The 19,378-nt window shown below is 46.2% G+C and overlaps 6 protein-coding genes and 1 non-coding gene across 7 annotated transcripts; 2 read left to right on the forward strand and 5 right to left on the reverse strand.

Moving 5' to 3' along the window:
* Nucleotides 1-846: 846 nt before the first annotated feature.
* On the reverse strand, nucleotides 847-2,784 carry ATNIH1004_008472 (uncharacterized protein; the record flags this gene model as incomplete). Its single annotated transcript, XM_033573082.1, has 7 exons — nucleotides 847-1,157; nucleotides 1,211-1,578; nucleotides 1,634-2,013; nucleotides 2,044-2,254; nucleotides 2,301-2,424; nucleotides 2,472-2,605; nucleotides 2,654-2,784. 7 exons carry the CDS (start codon nucleotides 2,782-2,784, stop codon nucleotides 847-849), a joined length of 1,659 nt encoding a protein of 552 aa, XP_033423634.1.
* A 3,227-nt stretch (nucleotides 2,785-6,011) lies between these two features.
* Nucleotides 6,012-6,935, forward strand: ATNIH1004_008473 (uncharacterized protein; the record flags this gene model as incomplete). Its single annotated transcript, XM_033573083.1, has 1 exon — nucleotides 6,012-6,935. The coding sequence occupies one exon, from the start codon at nucleotides 6,012-6,014 to the stop codon at nucleotides 6,933-6,935; it is 924 nt and encodes a 307-aa protein (XP_033423635.1).
* Nucleotides 6,936-8,213: 1,278 nt separating this feature from the next.
* ATNIH1004_008474 (GrpB family protein) lies at nucleotides 8,214-8,807 on the reverse strand (the record flags this gene model as incomplete). The annotated part of the gene is made up of 1 exon (XM_033573084.1): nucleotides 8,214-8,807. One exon carries the CDS (start codon nucleotides 8,805-8,807, stop codon nucleotides 8,214-8,216), a length of 594 nt encoding a protein of 197 aa, XP_033423636.1.
* A 331-nt stretch (nucleotides 8,808-9,138) lies between these two features.
* On the reverse strand, nucleotides 9,139-10,240 carry ATNIH1004_008475 (zinc-binding alcohol dehydrogenase family protein; the record flags this gene model as incomplete). Its single annotated transcript, XM_033573085.1, has 2 exons — nucleotides 9,139-9,778; nucleotides 9,840-10,240. The coding sequence occupies 2 exons, from the start codon at nucleotides 10,238-10,240 to the stop codon at nucleotides 9,139-9,141; spliced, it is 1,041 nt and encodes a 346-aa protein (XP_033423637.1).
* A 1,927-nt stretch (nucleotides 10,241-12,167) lies between these two features.
* Nucleotides 12,168-13,191, forward strand: ATNIH1004_008476 (uncharacterized protein; the record flags this gene model as incomplete). The annotated part of the gene is made up of 5 exons (XM_033573086.1): nucleotides 12,168-12,436; nucleotides 12,552-12,636; nucleotides 12,693-12,874; nucleotides 12,936-13,109; nucleotides 13,167-13,191. The coding sequence occupies 5 exons, from the start codon at nucleotides 12,168-12,170 to the stop codon at nucleotides 13,189-13,191; spliced, it is 735 nt and encodes a 244-aa protein (XP_033423638.1).
* Nucleotides 13,192-15,638: 2,447 nt separating this feature from the next.
* Nucleotides 15,639-15,967, reverse strand: ATNIH1004_008477 (uncharacterized protein; the record flags this gene model as incomplete). Its single annotated transcript, XM_033573087.1, has 2 exons — nucleotides 15,639-15,733; nucleotides 15,796-15,967. 2 exons carry the CDS (start codon nucleotides 15,965-15,967, stop codon nucleotides 15,639-15,641), a joined length of 267 nt encoding a protein of 88 aa, XP_033423639.1.
* Nucleotides 15,968-19,039: 3,072 nt separating this feature from the next.
* ATNIH1004_008478 lies at nucleotides 19,040-19,112 on the reverse strand. The gene has a single exon. It is a non-coding gene; the product is annotated as a tRNA-Lys (tRNA).
* Between the last annotated feature and the right edge of the window lie 266 nt (nucleotides 19,113-19,378).

The following is a 19,378-nucleotide window of genomic DNA, read 5'->3' on the forward strand; positions in this document are numbered from 1 at the left end:
ATGTCTCTCGCACGTGATATCAAGAGTAGTCGCAAACAGTATGATAGTTCGTCCAACAGCCGCCCAGAACCATCCAGAGATCAGATGCTACAACCGTCCGTACACAAGTATGTTCACTAGCCACAGACCAAAATGTTCCCGCAAACTGGGGATGCCTTTCCGGAACCACGCCGAATCTTGAAGTTAGTTACCGAATCAGGTTTCCTGAGTAGATATCCACAGCGTGACATCACCACTTATCTTGGATAGTAGAGGATGTGAGGAAGTAGGTATATGGGGCTTGTGTCACCCCTGGTACACGTTTTGTCTCGGTGGCTGTTAACTTAATGGGTGTTGCCCTTCTAGTGAGGTTGCAGACACGTGGAACTGGACATGTAAGGAGTGTTATCATCTCATACATGGAGATGGAAAAGTGCATGTATTGCGGTGAAGTTTACTCTATATATCTCTTCCAGTGGGATTACTTATTCTGGCTGAAGTGAGATGTGTATACCAGTTATTTCCTAATTACGTAGGTCTTATTGGGTTGCGAGTGTGTGAAATGGATAGTTTGAATCAGTAGTATCTGCTTAAATTCATTGTGAGTTTGATGTTACATATGATGGAATATAAAGTAGTTCTATTAAAGAGTACTACCTGATTGGCTTTACTGCTATAGAGCAAGAAACCAGAGAACCCTTAAGCTATTTCTGCCACTAGAGAGTACCAGACAGTCATAAAAAAAAAATATAACAATAGATATCTCTTCTCAAACTTATACTAAAACATGAACTATCTGAAGGCAAATAACCATCCCTGGTAATTCCCCGGTAACTCAGTTTACAGAACTTATTCAAATCTGTATCATCACGCCACAGCATGCTGTCGTCCACGTTTAAACATCAAAAGAGCAGCCAACACCTGCATCGCGGAAAACGCAATCATGGCTCTCAGTTGGATAGTATAGCTCCTGCTAAAAACAGCCTCGATGATTCCTTGCAGGTCAGGGGAAAATGAGCTGACCATGGCTGGGTTTTGAAGCAAAGTCTGCAGCTGCTCCGATGACAGTACGCCAGTCAGCTTGCTCTTCAACCTCGAGTTTAGGATATTCGACGCAACGGAAAGGCCAATTGCGCCTCCCAGAAAACGATATTGAGTCAGAGCTCCGGTTGCATTTGCTATGATATAATCTTAGTATGTGATTGTTTATGGGAAAGGGATTGGAATTCACTTAGGTCTTGAACCTCGACTACAAACGGCGTCGCCAATATCAAGATTCCAATAGTAGTTCCTATACCTAGACCCGCCAGGGCTTCGTATCCCGGTCCCTCAGTGGGAAAGGTTGGGGATTCAGGAAGGGTCGACAGCAACGTAACGCCGACGATCTGGAGAAAAGACCCTAGTAGGGTAGTGTAAACGAATGGAACACGGCCTTTTGAGCTACACAGACAGGCCAGGCTTGAAGCCACTGTAGCGACGGCGGAAAATGGAATAAGATGGATGCCGGCTTCTAGAGGCGACATCTTTACTAGAAGTTGAAGCCTCTGCGAAATGTAGAGAATAATCACATTCCAGGGACAGCCACTGGCAAATGTTGTTCTACATATTGGTCAGCTTGAATACTCCTGAGCAGCTAGGAGATAGCAGATCATACATCAGTATCCCGATCCAGGCTCGATTGGAAAGAAAACGTCTAGGAAAGATGGGATCATATCCAGAACAATTGGCCACGATACACAATTCCCATACAAAGAAGACAATCCAAGAGAGACAGGCCAGTACGACGAGGGTGATAGCTGTAGGGGAAGACCACTCAAAATGTTGGTTGGCCTCATTCAGCACAGAAACCAAGAGTAGAGAGCCACTGAGCTGCGAAACGAGCCCATGAAGTCGATTTTTCTGAAAAGCTGCCAACTCGGCATCAGCTCGGAAAGGGGCTGCGGCTTCGCAGAGCCAAAATGCGCAGGCATTCCCAGGGCTAGTAATATAACTGCCAGTCCTCCTGGTGGGAGGCTCCAGTTTCTCTGTCAAACCCTGTCTTTATCTGCAAGAATAAGGGCACACCAACTTGATATAGAACACCCATCGCCAACTTGAATTCTCGGTCAGAACCCCTCCAAATATTGGGCCCGTCAAGGATGCCAGAGCAATCGTGACTGCCATCAGGGCGCCGAAGAGAGGAAGGCGTGGTTTCTCGACTAATTCATACACACAGAGGACGCCAAGTGTGTATACACCTGCACCACCGATGCCTTGGAACGCTCGACATATAATCCTGAGAATTATTAATATAATATTCACATCACTCCTATAAGACTTACAGCTGGTCCACTGTCTTAGACGCTCCACATCCCATTGAGAACATAAGAAAGACGATATCAGCTGCAATAATAGCCTTCTTCCGGCCGGTTATATCACTGAACCTTGTCCATAGGCTCATAAAAGCTAAGAGATTAATGGTTATTGCTAAATATACCCGACAAAGGGCCTACCAGTGTATGTTGTCAAGAAAGCAGTCGCGATCCAGCTAGTCTTCTCGAAACCATTGAGGTCGTTCGTGATGCTTATGAGTGATGTGCTGACAATGGTGACCTCCAGGTTAACGAGGTACACGCTGGCTAGCACACTAGAATTTTGTCAGTGGGAGTGGCAGTAGAGAGAGCTCTTAAAGTACCCAACTGTGGTCAAAAATAGTCTCCATCCTCTAGGATACTCGACTGTAATTTCCTGGACATCCTCTGGGATACTGGGTAGGCGTTCGCATGATCCCATATGCCTAATGTCCTGTTTCTCGGTGTCTGTCATTGTGATAGTATATCTGTAACTATAGAAACCGATATTCAGTATAGACTAAATAGTATGGTATACTAAAATTAGCTTCAGTACAAATGCCGTGCGAGGTAGTATATTTCTAGTACTGAGCTGCGAATGTTGCAAAAGGAACTATTCTTCCGGGGTAGAAATCTATCACCGGCAGTTTTAATCACCCTATTAGTCCATTTGCCTTGGCACGTCATACAATGATACAGGAAACCTTCTATCCAAGGCATTATAAACGATGTGCCTCGGCATGTTCATACATGACGAACGTAGGAGCCGAGCTCTTGGTATAGGGTATAGGATCTTGATCATGATGCTGCATGCAGTGGTATTCGTACAACACTACGAGTCATGACCCACACGATGTACCAGTTGGACAGGCGTGTTTAACCGTTGCTATAAGCTGATTGCGCGGGAATAGTTCTCTCTGTAACGTAATATGTAAAGCATAGGACAATTCTGATCATTGTGATCTTACAGTACACAGTGGCTCTTTTTATGTTGGATTTAGCTTCCTCTCTACCAAACAAAAAAAGGGTCAAGCTAAGCACGTTCGGACTCCAACGCATGTATCTAGTCGACTCCATTCTAATTCCTACTCCGCTCTCTAGTAATAGCAACATATTAATTATTTCTCACTCAACATACATCCAGCTGTATCATACCAACAAGAATTAATACAATATCCCTTCATATTGACACCCGGTAGCCAACAAGGCAGGCTGCACAACATACATACCAGAACAGGAAATTCATGGCAATGCCGCCCCTCCCGAACCAACGCATCCACAAGGGAATTAAGAATCTGCACTTGTCCTACCAGGGTGTTTCTTCTCGACTGCAGCGCACAGCGTTTGGGTCCAAGAGTTTTGACCAGCGCATTTTGCTTTCTTGGGAGCGACGAGCTGCTTCCCTGCTTTTTGGCCGATGATTAGCAAGTCCGGATCCTGGTTACCCTGCCAAGAGTTTGCCCTGCTTTGTTGATACTGCTTCCTGTTTCGGTCTCTCGATCCCCTTGTGATTATTAATCTCGGGCTTCCGCGTTGTTCTCATGCCTATTTCATCGTGGATACTATTGCGTCATGGTATTCCGCGGGTGGTGTATTGATTCTGTGTTCTGTGTTTGTCTTCCCTGGAACTGAGGGTACTGTCCTGTGTATGAGTCTTTCTAGTGCCATCAGCTTGTAGGATGGGGCATTATCGTGTCCTATTAACGGAGGTAGGATATCGGGGGTGAATATGCTTAAGCTCTATATCAGCATGGTATAACGTAAGAACTTGGACGAGTACTCCAACTGAATGATATGGTCCCCGCATCGCCGTGGTGGTGGTGGTACGCTGCGGATAGGTGGGTGGTGTGATGGCAGGCAAATCAAATAGATAAAATCATATTGAGTCCTAAGAATATTAAAGATAAGGAGGAAAAGAAGAAAGTAGAAGGGACGTTATCATGGTAAGCGAGAACATGGTGGGCAGCTTCTTAGCCCTAAACCTGTGCCCTCAGCCCAATACGGTCTACAGACAAACCACATAAACATTGAGCTGAACGCGATGTCGAAGGCAAGGCCATCACACATTACCTATAACTTAATGAAACAGCCCCAAATGAACAGCCCATGTGAAACACGTCCATTGAGATGTTCCAGGAATTTACTTCTCTTTCTCCTCTCATCTTTTGGCAATTTGCTAGTATGGATGGGGCATACCTCCGTTCTTAATCGCACATGATCACATTATGCAATTATGCACCACATATACAATACCGCCAATTCTGTACTAGGTATGGTTGAGTTTGTCGGTGCCTTAGGTCACAATATTGTGCTGCTGTTTGTGCTATTTTGAAGATAGAGAAATCCTACCATGCAAAGAAAAATACCAAGCTTCTAAGTCAATCTGATAGTGATACAGTAAAGTTAGAGGCACAAAGGACTGGAAGCCAATAGGAGATTAAATCTTCAACCTTGAACAGGACACAGTGATATAGCAAATTTTGGCGGGAAAGAACAAAACAAAAAGAGGAAGACAGCCTGTAAATGGAAAAAAGTATGGTGATGAAGCACTCAGCATCAGGCTTGTCAAAAAGCCGGACCAGTGCGCACTCCTAATATCGTTTTGTGAGGGCTGGGGGGACGGGGTTTATGCCACTTTGTTTGTAGAACATTTGGCCCCTTATGTTCATCTCTACTTTTTTTTTTTTTTTGCCCCATTGTTCTCCCTACGAGTTTCTGACTTGCTTGGTTATGTAGCTGTGCAAGCAGTTCTCGGAGCTTGAGCGTCAGGCTTCAACCTATACGCCGATCAGTCTTTGTAGATTCCAAGGCGCAATAGCCATATCTCATTTGTCGTTAAAAACGCCACACTATACAAGCCCGCCACAGCGCCTACGTGTCTGGACCGTTTGAACCAAAGGCTGCCAGGCAACCAAACAATCGGATATGTTGAAAGGTTCATTGAGTTCCTAGACTACCACCAGCCTGGCTGTGTTCCTCCACTCCATTATTTGGGAGCCTATCATTGGCTTTCCAATTTATCCTTGAAGCCTGGAGCCCTTCAAGGGTAGATAGATCTCAGGGGAGAAGCGTAGGATACAAATGTTACAACAGTGAGTTACCATGGAAAGCTTCCTATTATCAACCGTATCTGCTCTGTACCTCAGCTAAGTACTTTCTCTCTTTCTTATTAAAACACAGGACTATTGCCAAGGCTTTCATCTATATTTATACGTCGATCATCTCTCCCGATCTTGATTGGCTTCCCCCCCTTCCAATGTGCCTTGACCTCAATTATGTACAAGAAAATGTTGCAGAGGCTAGGGATGGTGCTACTTAGCAGGAAGATAATTTAACTGAAATACTTCATCGGCTACAATCTTGGTAGCAAGCCGGTGAGCTGGAGATAGTCAGAGGGGAGCCCAAGTATTATTGGTCGCCACGCTGTATCAGCTAACTGGACAGCCACCAGAACACAGACGTAGCAATATTACACCTTTCAAATTACCATGAGTGGTGTATCGGATGTACAAATTTCAGCAGATGGAAACATCCTGAGGTATAAATATCTCCTTCTTTGTCTTAGAAATTGGTTCATCTCGACCTCCAAAAATTCTCAACTACATTAGTTACACAAGAGGCCTAGACCCCAACCTAGAGCCAAAAATGATGTCGAATTTTATAATCTTCTTGAGAATACTCTTCTCTTTGACACTCATTACTATGGTCTCCGGCATGTATTCACCGGAAGATCGTGGAAGTGGCAAGACCACGCCTTTCCCAGGAGCAGAATGGTTTAAATCTTACCCCACCAGTCCGATCATTACAGCAATGGGCAAGCGATTAGTAGCTGAAGGATGCAACAAGTACAGTATAGGTCCTGGACCAAAATGGACAGGCGCCGACCAGGCTTCATACAAATGCTGGCAGGAGAAGCTCGGATATACTGGTGTGGACGCTGATGGTTGGCCAGGTGACAAATCCTGGAACGAACTAAGGGTACCATCGACTCGGGATGAGGATGCAAATAATGACGTCGCAGTTGTCTTTTGGATCAAAGCCTTCATTCCATTGAACGTTGCAGGGGTCACCAGAGCCTACCCCAAAGATAGCAGCAAGATGATGATCAACGGAATTCCTATTATCGGCGACTGTTTCCTGACTGATCAACGTGGCTTTAGTAGCGCCAGTGACGCAAAATCGAGAATGCACTCTCAGGCCTGGGTGTGGGTTAACCCTAATGGCTACCGGTGGTCACAGCGGCACTATTGCGACGAAACCACGGAGGTTGATTGTGAAGATGGCGATGTCGAGGGAAGAAAGACACAAAATAATGACAATATGGCTTTTAAGGTGTTGAAGGGTTCTTCCACCAGGGTTGTCCTCGAATTTCAAGCTGCGCAGAACAATCCCCTAGTCACTGGGTCACCAGATATCGATCTGATAGGGACATTGACTGTTGACCGTGTGGATCAGTTTGTCGAGTTTGTGGGCAAGGTCGATGAATTTCCAGCCTTTGAGGCATATGTCTCAATCAACGGAGGTTCTCCACGTACGATCGCTCGACTTGGACCAAAACCAGGTGCGGGGCCAGAGTCGTTGTTTGGGAGTGCAAATAGATCTTTACGAGGGAGTGTTAACTTCTGATCGGGGGTTTATATACAGGGGTGATTAGTTCTATGTAGTCCTGCAGAGCAGTTTCCCAGTTGTTGATCCAGTTGTTGATATCCCGCGGTTTAGGAGGCTTGATGGCCTCTTGATGGGTTTCCCGAGCAAATTCTTGCACCCTATATTCATTAATACCAACATTGCTCTGTAGATTGGTGTACTAGTCCTTTAACGATCCTGATGGAATGCAGAAGAACTTAGAGGGCTGTGGAGGAACTGTCTTCTGAATCCATTCCCTAATTCTATTTAACTCTGCTTGTTGTTTGTTATCCCCAGCGATCAAGCCCGAGGGAGGACCAAATTGTGGCCCAAGACCCAGAGAATGCTCACGGAAGAACTCCAAATGGTTCGTCGGACCCAGAAATCCTGACCGAGAGCATGGTTCAATGACTGCTTTCGCTGACGCAGACGGAAGGCGTTGAATATAGCGATATTATGGTGAATAATAACTTCACCGATGGACTGAGCGGGCGCTGATTAATCCAGTGTTGAAGCGGAATCGCGGTATCTACAGATTGACAGATAGCTATAGAACGAGTCCCTTGCTTTAGCATTCCCCACAGATTTTGGGGCAGTGGGGTATCGTGCAGTTGATATCTTGATCGCACAGATGGACGATTGACTAAGATGCCGAGAACTAAGATGCAAGATTTAGTGGCAGCGTCCTCAGGGTAGATCCCTAATAATAGATCCAGTATAATACGATGATCTACATGGTTACCAGCTCTATCCAGTGATAGATCCCTATAACCACTCCTTTGTGTTCGAATATCCCCTAACTGGCCTGTGATAATGCTGGATGTCTATATATCGACACCGCGGCGACCGACCACTACATAGTATGGTAGATCCATGATCCCGGAGATTCAAGCAGCACGAGTTAAGACTAAATTAGTGCTTTAACTAAAATAAAATCCGAATATAATTACACTGGATACCACAGATCCCGGATATTCTCATTCGTATGTTCCTGGCCATATACGTTATCGCAATCTGATTTAAAGCTTGTAGAATAACAACTTAGGTCCGAAAAATGGCCATGGGAAGGGGAAGAGGTGGTTCTAGTTTTTGACAATAGATTTCCATCTATTGATGGTTCCTGTTGAGGATCCTACTTCTGTTATCATAGTAGGCTAAGGCTTGCACTTTAATATTGGATGGGATATGCACCACTCATCTTGTATATCCTATCTACAAGGGCAACCAAATCAGATTCACTCATCCACGAAGTACACTACAGCACCACAAGAACCAGCCTTACAACATCCCATGCACCTTATATATCTTCTGCAAGATATCCCGAATAACCGGCTCCTTCCGATCAGTATATTGCATAACAGTCTCACCCGCATTACGACTCGCCTCAGCTGCCTCCCGTTTAGCAGCCGCATATCGAATACGATCCTCCTCATGATCCCGCAACCAGTCACGAAACAGACGATGTCTAATCGCCTCGTGGCCATCCGGCCCGAACACATGTACATTCGCATAGGGGAACTCTAGCCCCAGAAACCGATGCTGGTACCAGTCTGGTTCACGTAAGAGAAACTGGAACCCGGCCGCCTCCAGTGCGGGGATGTAGCTGTCTTCGGCGCTGGGATCGGGCACAATCACGTCCACGTCTATGATGTCTTTGGCGGGGAGGCCCGGCACGCTAGTCGACCCGATGTGCTCGATGGAGATCATGTAGTTGCCTATAGCGGAGCGGATGCGCTGCGCGATGTGTTCGTAGGTGGCTGGCCATGTTGGGCTGGGTTCGACGATCTCGATGCGTTTCTGAGGGCGCGTGGAGATGTGTTCGACCTTTTGGGGATCAACAACAGGTTGTTGGGTGATGGGGTTGAGGGGCATGATCGGAATACCTGGTATAGGGAGAGGAGAGGATGTGGAGGTTTCTTGTGTGGGCGAGGCTGTCAGTCGTATATATTAGAGAGCCCTGTTTATGACTCATAAGTTAACTACTGTGTAGTTTAACTAACTACTAGTTAAGTTAACTAGTTATTTTAATTTATTATATAATATAAGCGGCTGAATTTTAGTGCATACGTGTCTCAACATAGTTGTTCACGGTGACAAGATGTTGATGGAATAAATATCCTCCTACAACCTTCCTCCAGAGTGTAGTAGCTATTATTTCATGTTTAAGACTAGATCCAGTATTCTTGCCTCACACAAATCACCATTACAGCGTCACGACCACCTTCTCCCCACTGACAGTCTTCACTTCGTCCAGGACATTAGGCAGCTCTTCTAATCCGTGCCCAACAACCCTAACCGGCAGTGGTACCCTGTACGTGCCCTCTTCTACAAGCTTGGTGATTGACGGGATGAGCTGCTTGCCTCCCGGCTGGTCGACCACGGACAACGCGCTGACGTCGAGCTTGTTGACCCCCTCCGGTACTGGAACTTGCACGCCGGTGATGAGAGCAGCGTACCTCTTACAGCCAAAGGGGTTGAGCACGTCGCTGATGTCGGTCTGGCTGGCGCCGGCCGACACGCAGTCGATAATTATGTCGACGCCGGCGGCTCCCGGCGACGCGGCCTTAATATCAGCCACGACGGTGGGAGACTTGTAATCGACGACATACGTCGCGCCGAGGTCGCCAAGTCGCGCGTGGTGTTTTACCGAAGCCGTTGCCAGAATAGGCAGCGATGGGTAGGCCTTTCGCAGAAGTTGAATCGCCGCCGCGCCCGTGGCGGAGCTCCCGCCGAGGATGAGAATCGAGGACGGCGCTTGCCCCTCGGTCGACATGCCTTGCAGGAAGGGTAGCGGGATCTTGAGGCTGTCGACAATGGCGCAGACGGCGGTGACGAAGCCGATGCTGTTAAACGTCAGGTCAGCTCTGGTGAGAAACCTGCACGCATCGATCTGGATAAACCTACGGCAGCGATGCAGCCTCCTCAAGTCTGATGTTCTTGGGCTTCTTGGCCACGAAGGACGCTGGCACCGCGACGCACTCCTGGAACGCCCCGCCCCAGGAGACCTCGAGGGCTACGCCGCGCTCCCAGCCCGCGACCTCGTCGCCGGGCTGCAGGTCGCCCACCTCCGAGCCCACAGTTTCGATGACGCCGGCGCCCTCGATGCCTAACACGTGCGGCCAGCGCGGTATGAGTACACCTAGGTCGCGCTGCTTCACGTCCAACAGGTTGAGCGCGACGACCCGCTGTCGGATCAGCACCTCTTCGGGCGCCAGCGTCGGCTTGGGAACGTGCACGATCTTGAAGGGGCCGCCCTGTTGCATGCACTGCAGCTGAGCGGTCGTCTCTGTCGTTGTGGATGTCATGTTTGCGGTGGTTATTGGAAACTCAGATGCTAATGTAAGTCGTAAGGATTCTGCGGTTGTTTCTTGCTTGCTCGAGCTTGAGGGGAAGCCTGATGCAAGTCGACGGCGTACATCCTTCCAATATATAGCCTTGCAGGCCGTTCGTATGAGCCGTCAATCTGTCCTCGTATTCTCTTAATGCGCTAGACTTGAATGAAATAGACAGCAGTCTTTGTAGATGTGAAGATCGCAGCCGCCGTGGTAAATCCGGTAACTCCGGTAACTCCGATGAGAATGAATCCGACAATGGCGATAGTTTTGCAAGTGACAGTGATGGCTTTAGTGTGGTCGGTAATTGCTGTAGAGTATGGTGGGACTTTTGCGGTGCAAAGTTCCCTATCGAAGTGCCTACATCAACGGCCTACCACTCCTAGAACACCCACGTCCTGCGGTATTTCTCTTCGGCGCGCAGTAGACTGTCAATGTCAGAGACAGTGCCTCATCCATATCAAGTTTGTTCCGCTCCTGCATGCGTTTCCTAGCAGCCCGAAGATTATAGAAGCGGCAGATTGGCATTATCTGGGCCTTCTCTTCACCGTGCCATTGCTTACCTGACAGAGCGCAACGGCGACGCAGATTAGTGTTTGCCTCCGCTCTAGCTCACCCATGACCACCTCCAGGAAACTGTGGACCTTGCTGTCAAGCTCTGCAAGCTCCACAAGCTTATTCTCCTTGTTGCTGCGGTAAGGTGCATGGCAAATAATAGTTGGTCTAGCAGGGAGACCGACTGTACTTGCCGTCCGAATTGACCAGCGTCTGCCGCATCCAGGCTTGATAATGTAATTTGATTCAACGGTTGCAAGTTTGGCCCTGGCTTAGAGTCGAGCCCGCTATTGGTTTTAGATCTGAAGGCAACCGACAATCAGGACCTGGATATTCTTTCGGCGGTCGTAGATCACTTTGTCCCTCTCGCACAATATAAGCCTGAGATGTAACTACAGTAACACTTCTCCCTTGGGCCTTGGCATTTTGTTTATGTTCACTGGTACCTTTCTAGCATTGCAATCGCCCATGCGAGATTCCCCCTCTCCATCTTCTCCAGTCGGGAGTCGGTTGTTTTTTGTGCATCTCTCGTAGTTCTCACCGACGTAATTCCCATTCCTAGAACCCGAGCCAAGCCCGCACAAGTCATCACGGAAATGTACGCAGCCTCTGGACGGGTGCATGTGTATTCACTTAGTGCGCCGCTTGGACTAGTCGCAGAGATGTGCAGATAGAGGTCTGAGCTTGAGAGAAGGCCGACTTAGTGATCGCGTAGAGGAACACATTAACTTGCACGAAGCGGTCACAAAGAGGCATCGAGGGCAGGAAGCACGATGAGTAACATGGAGAGAAATAGGACTGTGAAATGTGGTGCGGGTGAAAGTCGTCCTCGATACCGTGACGCTTCTTGGTGGAAAGAGTCGGGAGACACAACACGGAACTGTTTGTGAAAGGCCTGAATGTAGCGGTCGATGAGGTTATCTCACGTGAGCTTGGCAAGCTCAGTGAAGTGTTGGGCCACTGATTGAGCGATTCTTCCATTACTGACGGAAGGCGTAGAGACCCGAGTGGCGAAACGGAGTATGATCTTGTTGGCTCTCAAGGGACGGCGGCTGTCGCGTCACAGCCTTGGCCTGAGAGAGACTCTGAGAAGACCGGGATTGAAGGGCACAAAGTGTCTGCCTGGATTAGAGCAACAGGCGGCTGGCACAGAAACCACAAGCAGGCAAGGCTTTGTCGCATGCCTTTTTCCGCAACTTGCAGGAGTGACAGACATTCTGAACGCGCTTCACGTCGGTCATTCTGCCGTCTGGTAGATTCATAAACGCACCCCGGACTGTATGTTACGTCTGCTGGGAATGACAACAGTGAGCATGCAAGGCGGCCGCTACTAACCAGGGCAACCATGACAGTCGCTGTAGGTAACCCATCCCCGGCTATGACAGGGAGACCTGTTGGTGTCACTGCTAAGGTCAAGGTCGTGCGATGCACCATCAGAATTGCAGCTGTATCGGCGCCTTCTTCATTTCAGTATCGCTCGCGCTGTCCTTTGGCCCAACAGCATCCCTCGGGTCGTCCTGCAGCTTCACCCGTGTATGAACAAGGCGTACGGCCTGCAACCGAAAAACGTGTAATTAGCAGCCCTGTTCCCACCCGACTGCTGGCGCGGTATATGTAAGTGGTCATACCAGCTCTTGCCGCATTTCTAGGTGCTAATTCATGTCGCCTATGACGGCTGCGGTGAACTGCTCCCCTTCGTGTTCATGATGGTTGCATTTTCTTCGCTCAGCGGATTCCTTATGTCGAAACTCGGCTACTTCACCCGTGGTATATTTTTGGCTCTGCTCTTGCGCTCGCCGGAGCCACGCTGTTGTGTATGTAACTCCCTACTGCACTCTCACCGAGACACATACCTGACATATAGCCACAGACAGTCAAGCTGGACACCCCCACCTCGGCAATCTACGGGTATAATGCCCTCATCGGCATCGGAGGGGGCAGCTACTTCATGAGCTCTTTCGGCGTTGCACCCGCGGTGGTTGCTCCGAGTGAGATCTTTGATGCGATTGGCGTTCTCAGTGTGGGCCAGGGTCTGGCAATCTTTTCATTTCCGTCGCGGGTATTATTTATCAGAATCTGGGCCACCAGTACATCGCTGATGTGGTACCGCCAGATATGGTGGGAAGTATCAGCTCCTACCTGTCGGAGACTGGGAGTGCTCTTCAGACCACCTGACGACCGAGCAACAGGCTCAGGTTGCTCATGCTATTGTCAAGGCTTTGGATATGGTCTATCTTCCTGCCATTGCGGGCTCCGCGCTGAGTTTCCTGGCTTCGTTGTTTCTCGGGTAAGTGTTCTCCGCAGCCAAGTTGTGGGAAATATGCTGATCGAATTACATAGAAAGGAAAGGTGCAGTAAACTGGTTCTAGTTAATATGTGCCAGAAGGAATGTCTTGTGGTTAGTGCGGTGGATATCATGGAAGTAACACAAGTCGATGTAGTGTGGATGTATGGTGGATGTACGCTGATATTGGATCTCCTTAGTCTTGTTTTTATGAGATTTGCTTGGTATATAGACCTTGCTAGTTTAAATTGATGGCTGTCATATTTTCTGCAATATATCTACTCCATGCATCACTGTATCGACAAGTTTATCTCAAATCAATCTGGTTTCATATATACAGTTCGATCTGCGTAACTACTGTACTGGCCAGTATATTAGAGCTTCCGAATAATATGTGGTGAAGCCATTGTCAGTAATTTTAAGCGGCCTACTGTCTGGATACTGTGTTTAATATGTGTATGATAGCGATTCAGATACCCTGATAGCAAAACACTATCTCTCGCTGGGTACTTTACTGTAAATACGAGAGTAGGAATTTGCAAGACCGACGTAGCTGTAGCAGTCCAGTGACATAATGGATCTTTTACATGTCCAATTACAGGCCATTTTGCGTGAATAATAAGGACAGGGAGCACCTATCGTGGCAACCCTAATGTTTGAAGAGTGTTGTACTACAGTGGTTGAATTAAATATCTTAGCATATATATCACACTACAAAGCGAGAGCCATTTGCAAATCAACCATGAGCTTCTCAATAATCAATTAATCAATCATCAATCGCTGTATGTGAAGCTTACAGACTTGTGGATAGAAATATCCCGATCCTCCGCTCCGAATTGGTGGGCTCATGCGGCCCGAGATCCTGTTCACTCGGCGCCTTCACGCCGTGGGTGCATTAGGGCTGTCGATCAGACGGCGATCCAGGATACAGGCCGATCTTGAACGGGAATAATTAAGGGCAATTGACGTGGAGATTGATATATCTACATGAGATGCATGCAATTCATCCAGGCCCTTGCAGTATACATAGTTCTAGAAGCCTGCACATTCCATAACAGTGACAATGGACGAGAAGAGCGTGCCTACCTCGACGCCGTTGTCAATCGAACCGAATCGAACAAAGAAATCGTGGTACCAAAAACTATATGGGTTCTAAGAGTTCAAAACCGCCTATGTGCAATGATTGTTTAGATTTCCCGCCATAGAAAGTTATGTCTCTGCTGATTTCTTCACTGCTCGTGTATGTCTGGTGGCTGTAGCCAACAACCCTTGGAATTAGCATATTGCACTATCTCGTATCAACTCTGTGAATATGGCTAATGAGAGTCAAAGCCCGGACAAAGTTATACGCACCTTCCCACTTGTTCACGTGGACATCTGCAGACCCAGAACCAGTCACCTCTTAGGGAGGATAATGAAGGGAATAAATGCTAATCTCTGAACCTGAAGAGGGAAAATGCTTTGACACGCTTTACCGAGAAAGAAGAAAATAGGCCATCTTCTAGCGAGTCCTCCCTATTTGGAATAACTGTTGGTTAGGTACATAACGGTCCTAGCCTGTTTTTCTAAGGCATCGCTCTGAGAAAGCCCGCGTTCAGTTCAATGTCATGCTCCCGCTTTACTTTCACAAGCTTCCCTAACTTATAGATAATTACCAAGGCCAGAAAGCCCAAGGCAGAAAAACAGGTGGTGATGATAGTTAACAGCGCCATGGTCGACCAATCGCCCTTCCTTGCTCTGTAATTATTAGCTAGGGATGTGAGCAGCCCTGTTGTTGCACTGAGAAACATTGGCCTGTAATAGTTGAGTGTTTTAAGCTAGGTTTGTGTGAGCCTTACATGAACAGACGATTTACGAGCTATATATAATTGTCTTCAGAGCCAGACAGTCAATGCAGCACCAAGGGCAAAGAGAAATACTGCGAGTTTGCTGACCCATCTTCCCTTTATTTACACCGGTTGGTTAGCTGCACTAATTGGAGGGGACCCTAGATATAGCGATAAAACTAGCCTAAAGCTATTTGTTAGTCATAATAGATATTGTTCTTTCTTCTTATCTTTCTTTCTCACAATCTTCTAATATTATGTAGTATGTGCTTTATACTTTGGACCTTTACTTTTAGCTTGCTCGTAGTCATATCTACAGGTGTGTTTTGACTTGATCTCTAGATTGCAGCTAATAGATTGTTGCATCCATTTATGCACTGATTCTAGGCGGTTGAGAGAAGCAATCTAGCCATGTCACGCGCACTATCAATCTTAGGTGGTAGTCCACGTTGATCTGCAGATAATATCCGATTTTGAAATGTAGATTCTTCAACTTGGCTGAGCTTTCAGCCATTTGGAATATATCAAAGCAGTGTGGATCACCACAAGGATTTATTCTCTGAACCCTAACAAACTATCATTAAAGATTAGCCGCTATAATAACACCATACCGCCACAGACTGCATCAGGAGACAAAGCTGTAAAACTCTAGCTAATATTTGGGGAGTTCGGCTCCTGGTGCGATGGTTCCCTAAACGACAGCTAATTAATCCTGAAGTTGTGGCGATGTCACCGCATCGGAGAAGTTAGTAATGGAAAGCAAGAATATCAAGCAGCCAAGGCGCGCAAGATCGTCTTCTTCTACATGGACAACGTCACCAGTTCGATTTTTCTGACGGCCATGACCCAGCAGCACTGCATACCAGAGTCAGACAAGGTGCGCCTGGTCGAATGGAAGGCCTGATTGGACCTGGCCTGGTCCGCCACCGGGGGGAGCTGCGAAGACAGAGTATCGAGCAGTATGAGAGCGAGCGGAGCGTCGACGCCGACTGGATCCACCTGTTCCATGTCATCAACACACAAGATGACGGACATGTGGCCAAGTTTGTGCGCTGAAAAACGGGAAGACGGTGTCTCAGCCGTTTTAGCAGCAGTGGGAGACGTCCTTCCCCGTCCAAGACGACATGTGGCTCAAGCTGGCACATATGACGTACGGTTCAGCCACTATTTGCTCCAAAGCAGAAGTAGTGGTATTTGCAGGGTTTGATCATACCTGGGCGAACGTGCCTGACTGTAGATGAATATTTTATTGCTATCGTTTTAGATAGTTGTAAATTTTATATTACTATAAAGTTTACTAACTTTTTAAGATTTCTTTGCAGCCGCTTGACGTTGGTATCTTTGGTCCTCTATCCAATGAATATAGTAACTATGGAGCAATTTTTATTTAAATACCAAGGTCTCAGCCATATTACAAAAGAGATATTTTTTTAGAATCTTATAGCTAAGCTGAATTAAGACCTTATTAAACAAAAAGATTAAGAATTTATGGAAATCTGTTGGCCTACATCCTTGAGATCCGGGAAGTTGTTTTGACTTGTTTTACTAGAATAGAGGAAGCAAGGCCTTCTTCTAGTAAGTCCTCCAATTTTATTCTAAAGGCAGAAGACCAGTGCGGGATTAAATAGCTTCTTCGGCATGTTGTTTCCAATGTTTATGGCAAAAGAGCCTAAAATTAAATGATACAGTGTATCACCCATCGCACATCCTACCTCCCACCTTTTGCAGTAGGAGATCGGCTACAGTTCAACGCATATTATTTGCACTTCAACACCAAAAAATCAATTATATTGTAAAAACCAACGAATATTGCCTAATTCGGAAAAGGTGAAGGCGCACCACGATCCCTGTATCTATAAAGAATAGCGCTTCAGATGACATATTTTCTGGCCTTGAAGAAGGCCTTGTGGGGGTATTATCAGTATCTTGACCGAGCTGTTTCATAAGAACTTCTGCACATTACGATTCCTTTTAACTGTAGATCTCTAACGACGTCGTACTTCCTCTTCTTTTTCACTTCATTATGACTCTATACGTGTTCCACATATATAAGACCATTTAAACCATTCATTTTGAAATGGCGGCGCGATCGTGTGGCTGAATTGGATGGCCGTTTTTGCACGTCTAAAGCTTCATTTAATGCAGCCGCTGACATGGCTCCTTTTTCTGCATTAGATAGAGCGCCCAGTGGAATATAATCAACTTGTAGGAGAGAGCTCTATATTAGTAGCTTGCAATGCAGCAATTTGATAACGAATTGAATTCAGTGTCTAAGGTGTTTGTTGATAAGAGATGACGGTGGCTGCGGCTTTTTTTGTATAGTATTTGCAGTATTTCTTACTTTTTTTTCTGTGTTCTTTCCCGCATTTTCTGCTGTGGACGCGTGCAGATGATGAAAATTTTTAATCATATGGTCTCCGTCATATATTTGCAAAGTTCTTCCTCTGCATCTGTTGTGTGGCCAATTTTTTGCGAGACATGCATCGGATTCCATGGTCGGATCCCTACCTCTCGCCAGCCCGCGCAGATTACTCGAGAGGTCAAAGCATGCCTCCGTATATTATCAGTATCATATAAAAACTCCCATTTGTCATATTTCCGGCATGGATACTGGAAACAGTGTGGACTGCAGTAGCGTGTGCTTTTTAAGTTGCTGGAAGGGAGTTAAAACGAGTAGCTGCAAATGATGCGTTAGATGCGTTAAATGCACCGGGAAAGGAAACAGTAAATTTTGACGATCTGGACAATGTTGTACAAATTCAACAGTAGGATGAAATTCATGATTATCCATAAGAATTAACCTGTATCTATCTCTTTCTGTGTGTTGCCTTTTAGTATAGCCATCAAAATGATGAATCTAACTGCATGCAATCACGTCATTTCTGTAGCCTGATTCAGAGGTTTCAATAATATAATCCCTTGGCAATTGGTTTGTATATACCAATCGTCTGGGTGCACCTTACCTGGAATAATAAACAATGGTGGAATTGAATCTCCGAAAGAATTAACGCATCCAATCGCATTCACGAGCGTACGGGTTGACGCGCTTGCAAGTTTGGGATACCTAGTAATAATTGACTTGATTCGACCTTAACCAGTTCGGAAGCCAGTTTCATCAAATTTCCAGATATCTTGATCTTCAATTTTATATTCCTTAATTGTATGCCGCAGCTGATTATAAAAGCGCGTAATCTTCTCAGTATCCTCTGCTTCACGTCGTTCCACCTCAATTACACGCCTTTTCCCCTTAGTAGATTGAGGATTCCGCTTCATAAAGCAAAAATGCCCAGTTTTAAGAGAGTGTTGGGAGTTTGAAGGATTAGTATGGTTTTATTTAAGAATTGCATCGGCAGCCCTTCGAACGTCGCTAATATTCAACGGAGCGCCTGTGTCATCAAAACAATCAATATACTCATATAAAGTATCATACTAAGCAGTATCGAGCGCTGCATGGTGGATTCCGCGTTGATTTGCTTGCTCTACCATTGATTCGAGCTCGGAGACGCTATAGGATATATCATACTGACGCGCAGGTTCTGAAATATTGACGCGCGATTCGTCGTCTTTTTATTTTATTCGTGTACGGCCTTCTGAATAATGGCCCCTTCGGCTCTATATGTTGAATTCTTGATTCAGGTGGTAGGAATAGTTGCAATACAATATAATTGATTTTTTTTGATGTTAAGTGTAAGATGCGTTGAAGTGTAGCCGATCGATTCCCTGCTGCAAAAAGTAGGCGGGGCAGGCGGTGCGACGGGTATATAGCTTCTTTAATGCATATTTTACTACTCCGAAAGATCTGTATAATGTTATTATCTGTTGTATGCGGTGATATGGCTCCATTTTTTGGGAGTTGTCAGGTGACAAAATATTAAAAACAAAGTAAAACAAATCGGCTTCCTATTTCATTAGCCTGTACTATATATACTATATATATATATATACTCCTTACACTCTATCTGTACCAATATATTTATCCCTCGAAAGAAGAAGTTTAAAATACAGTAGGTAGTGGAGTAGTAGTAACTGAAAGGAAGAAAGAGGCAGCAAGCAGTCATGTAGAACGAACGTTCATTCAAAATGATTGGAAAAAAATTGGAAAAGAGAAGCCCAACGCGGGGCTCGAACCCGCAGCCTTGAGATTAAGAGTCTCACGCTCTACCGATTGAGCTAGCCGGGCTAACTGGTTGAGTCGGCTTGACATTTAATGCTACATGAGTCTAAGCCAATTTCAATTTTAGCAAAGCCAATGAAATTGCTTGTCTCTGATGATGATAACTTGGGGATTAAGAAAAATGGAAGAAACAGTATTATATGTCGATCGTTCTGATATAGATACCTGTAGTCTATTACCGGCGGAGGTTTCACCGGTGATTGTTGACCCGGTCTTCTCCTTCACAGAAGCTGACTCCATGTTAGCAATCGATATTGGATACATGGATGGAT

The sequence above is a fragment of the Aspergillus tanneri genome (assembly GCF_003426965.1).
Source record: "Aspergillus tanneri strain NIH1004 chromosome Unknown AapTan_6_pilon_pilon_pilon, whole genome shotgun sequence".
Taxonomy (NCBI): domain Eukaryota; kingdom Fungi; phylum Ascomycota; class Eurotiomycetes; order Eurotiales; family Aspergillaceae; genus Aspergillus; species Aspergillus tanneri.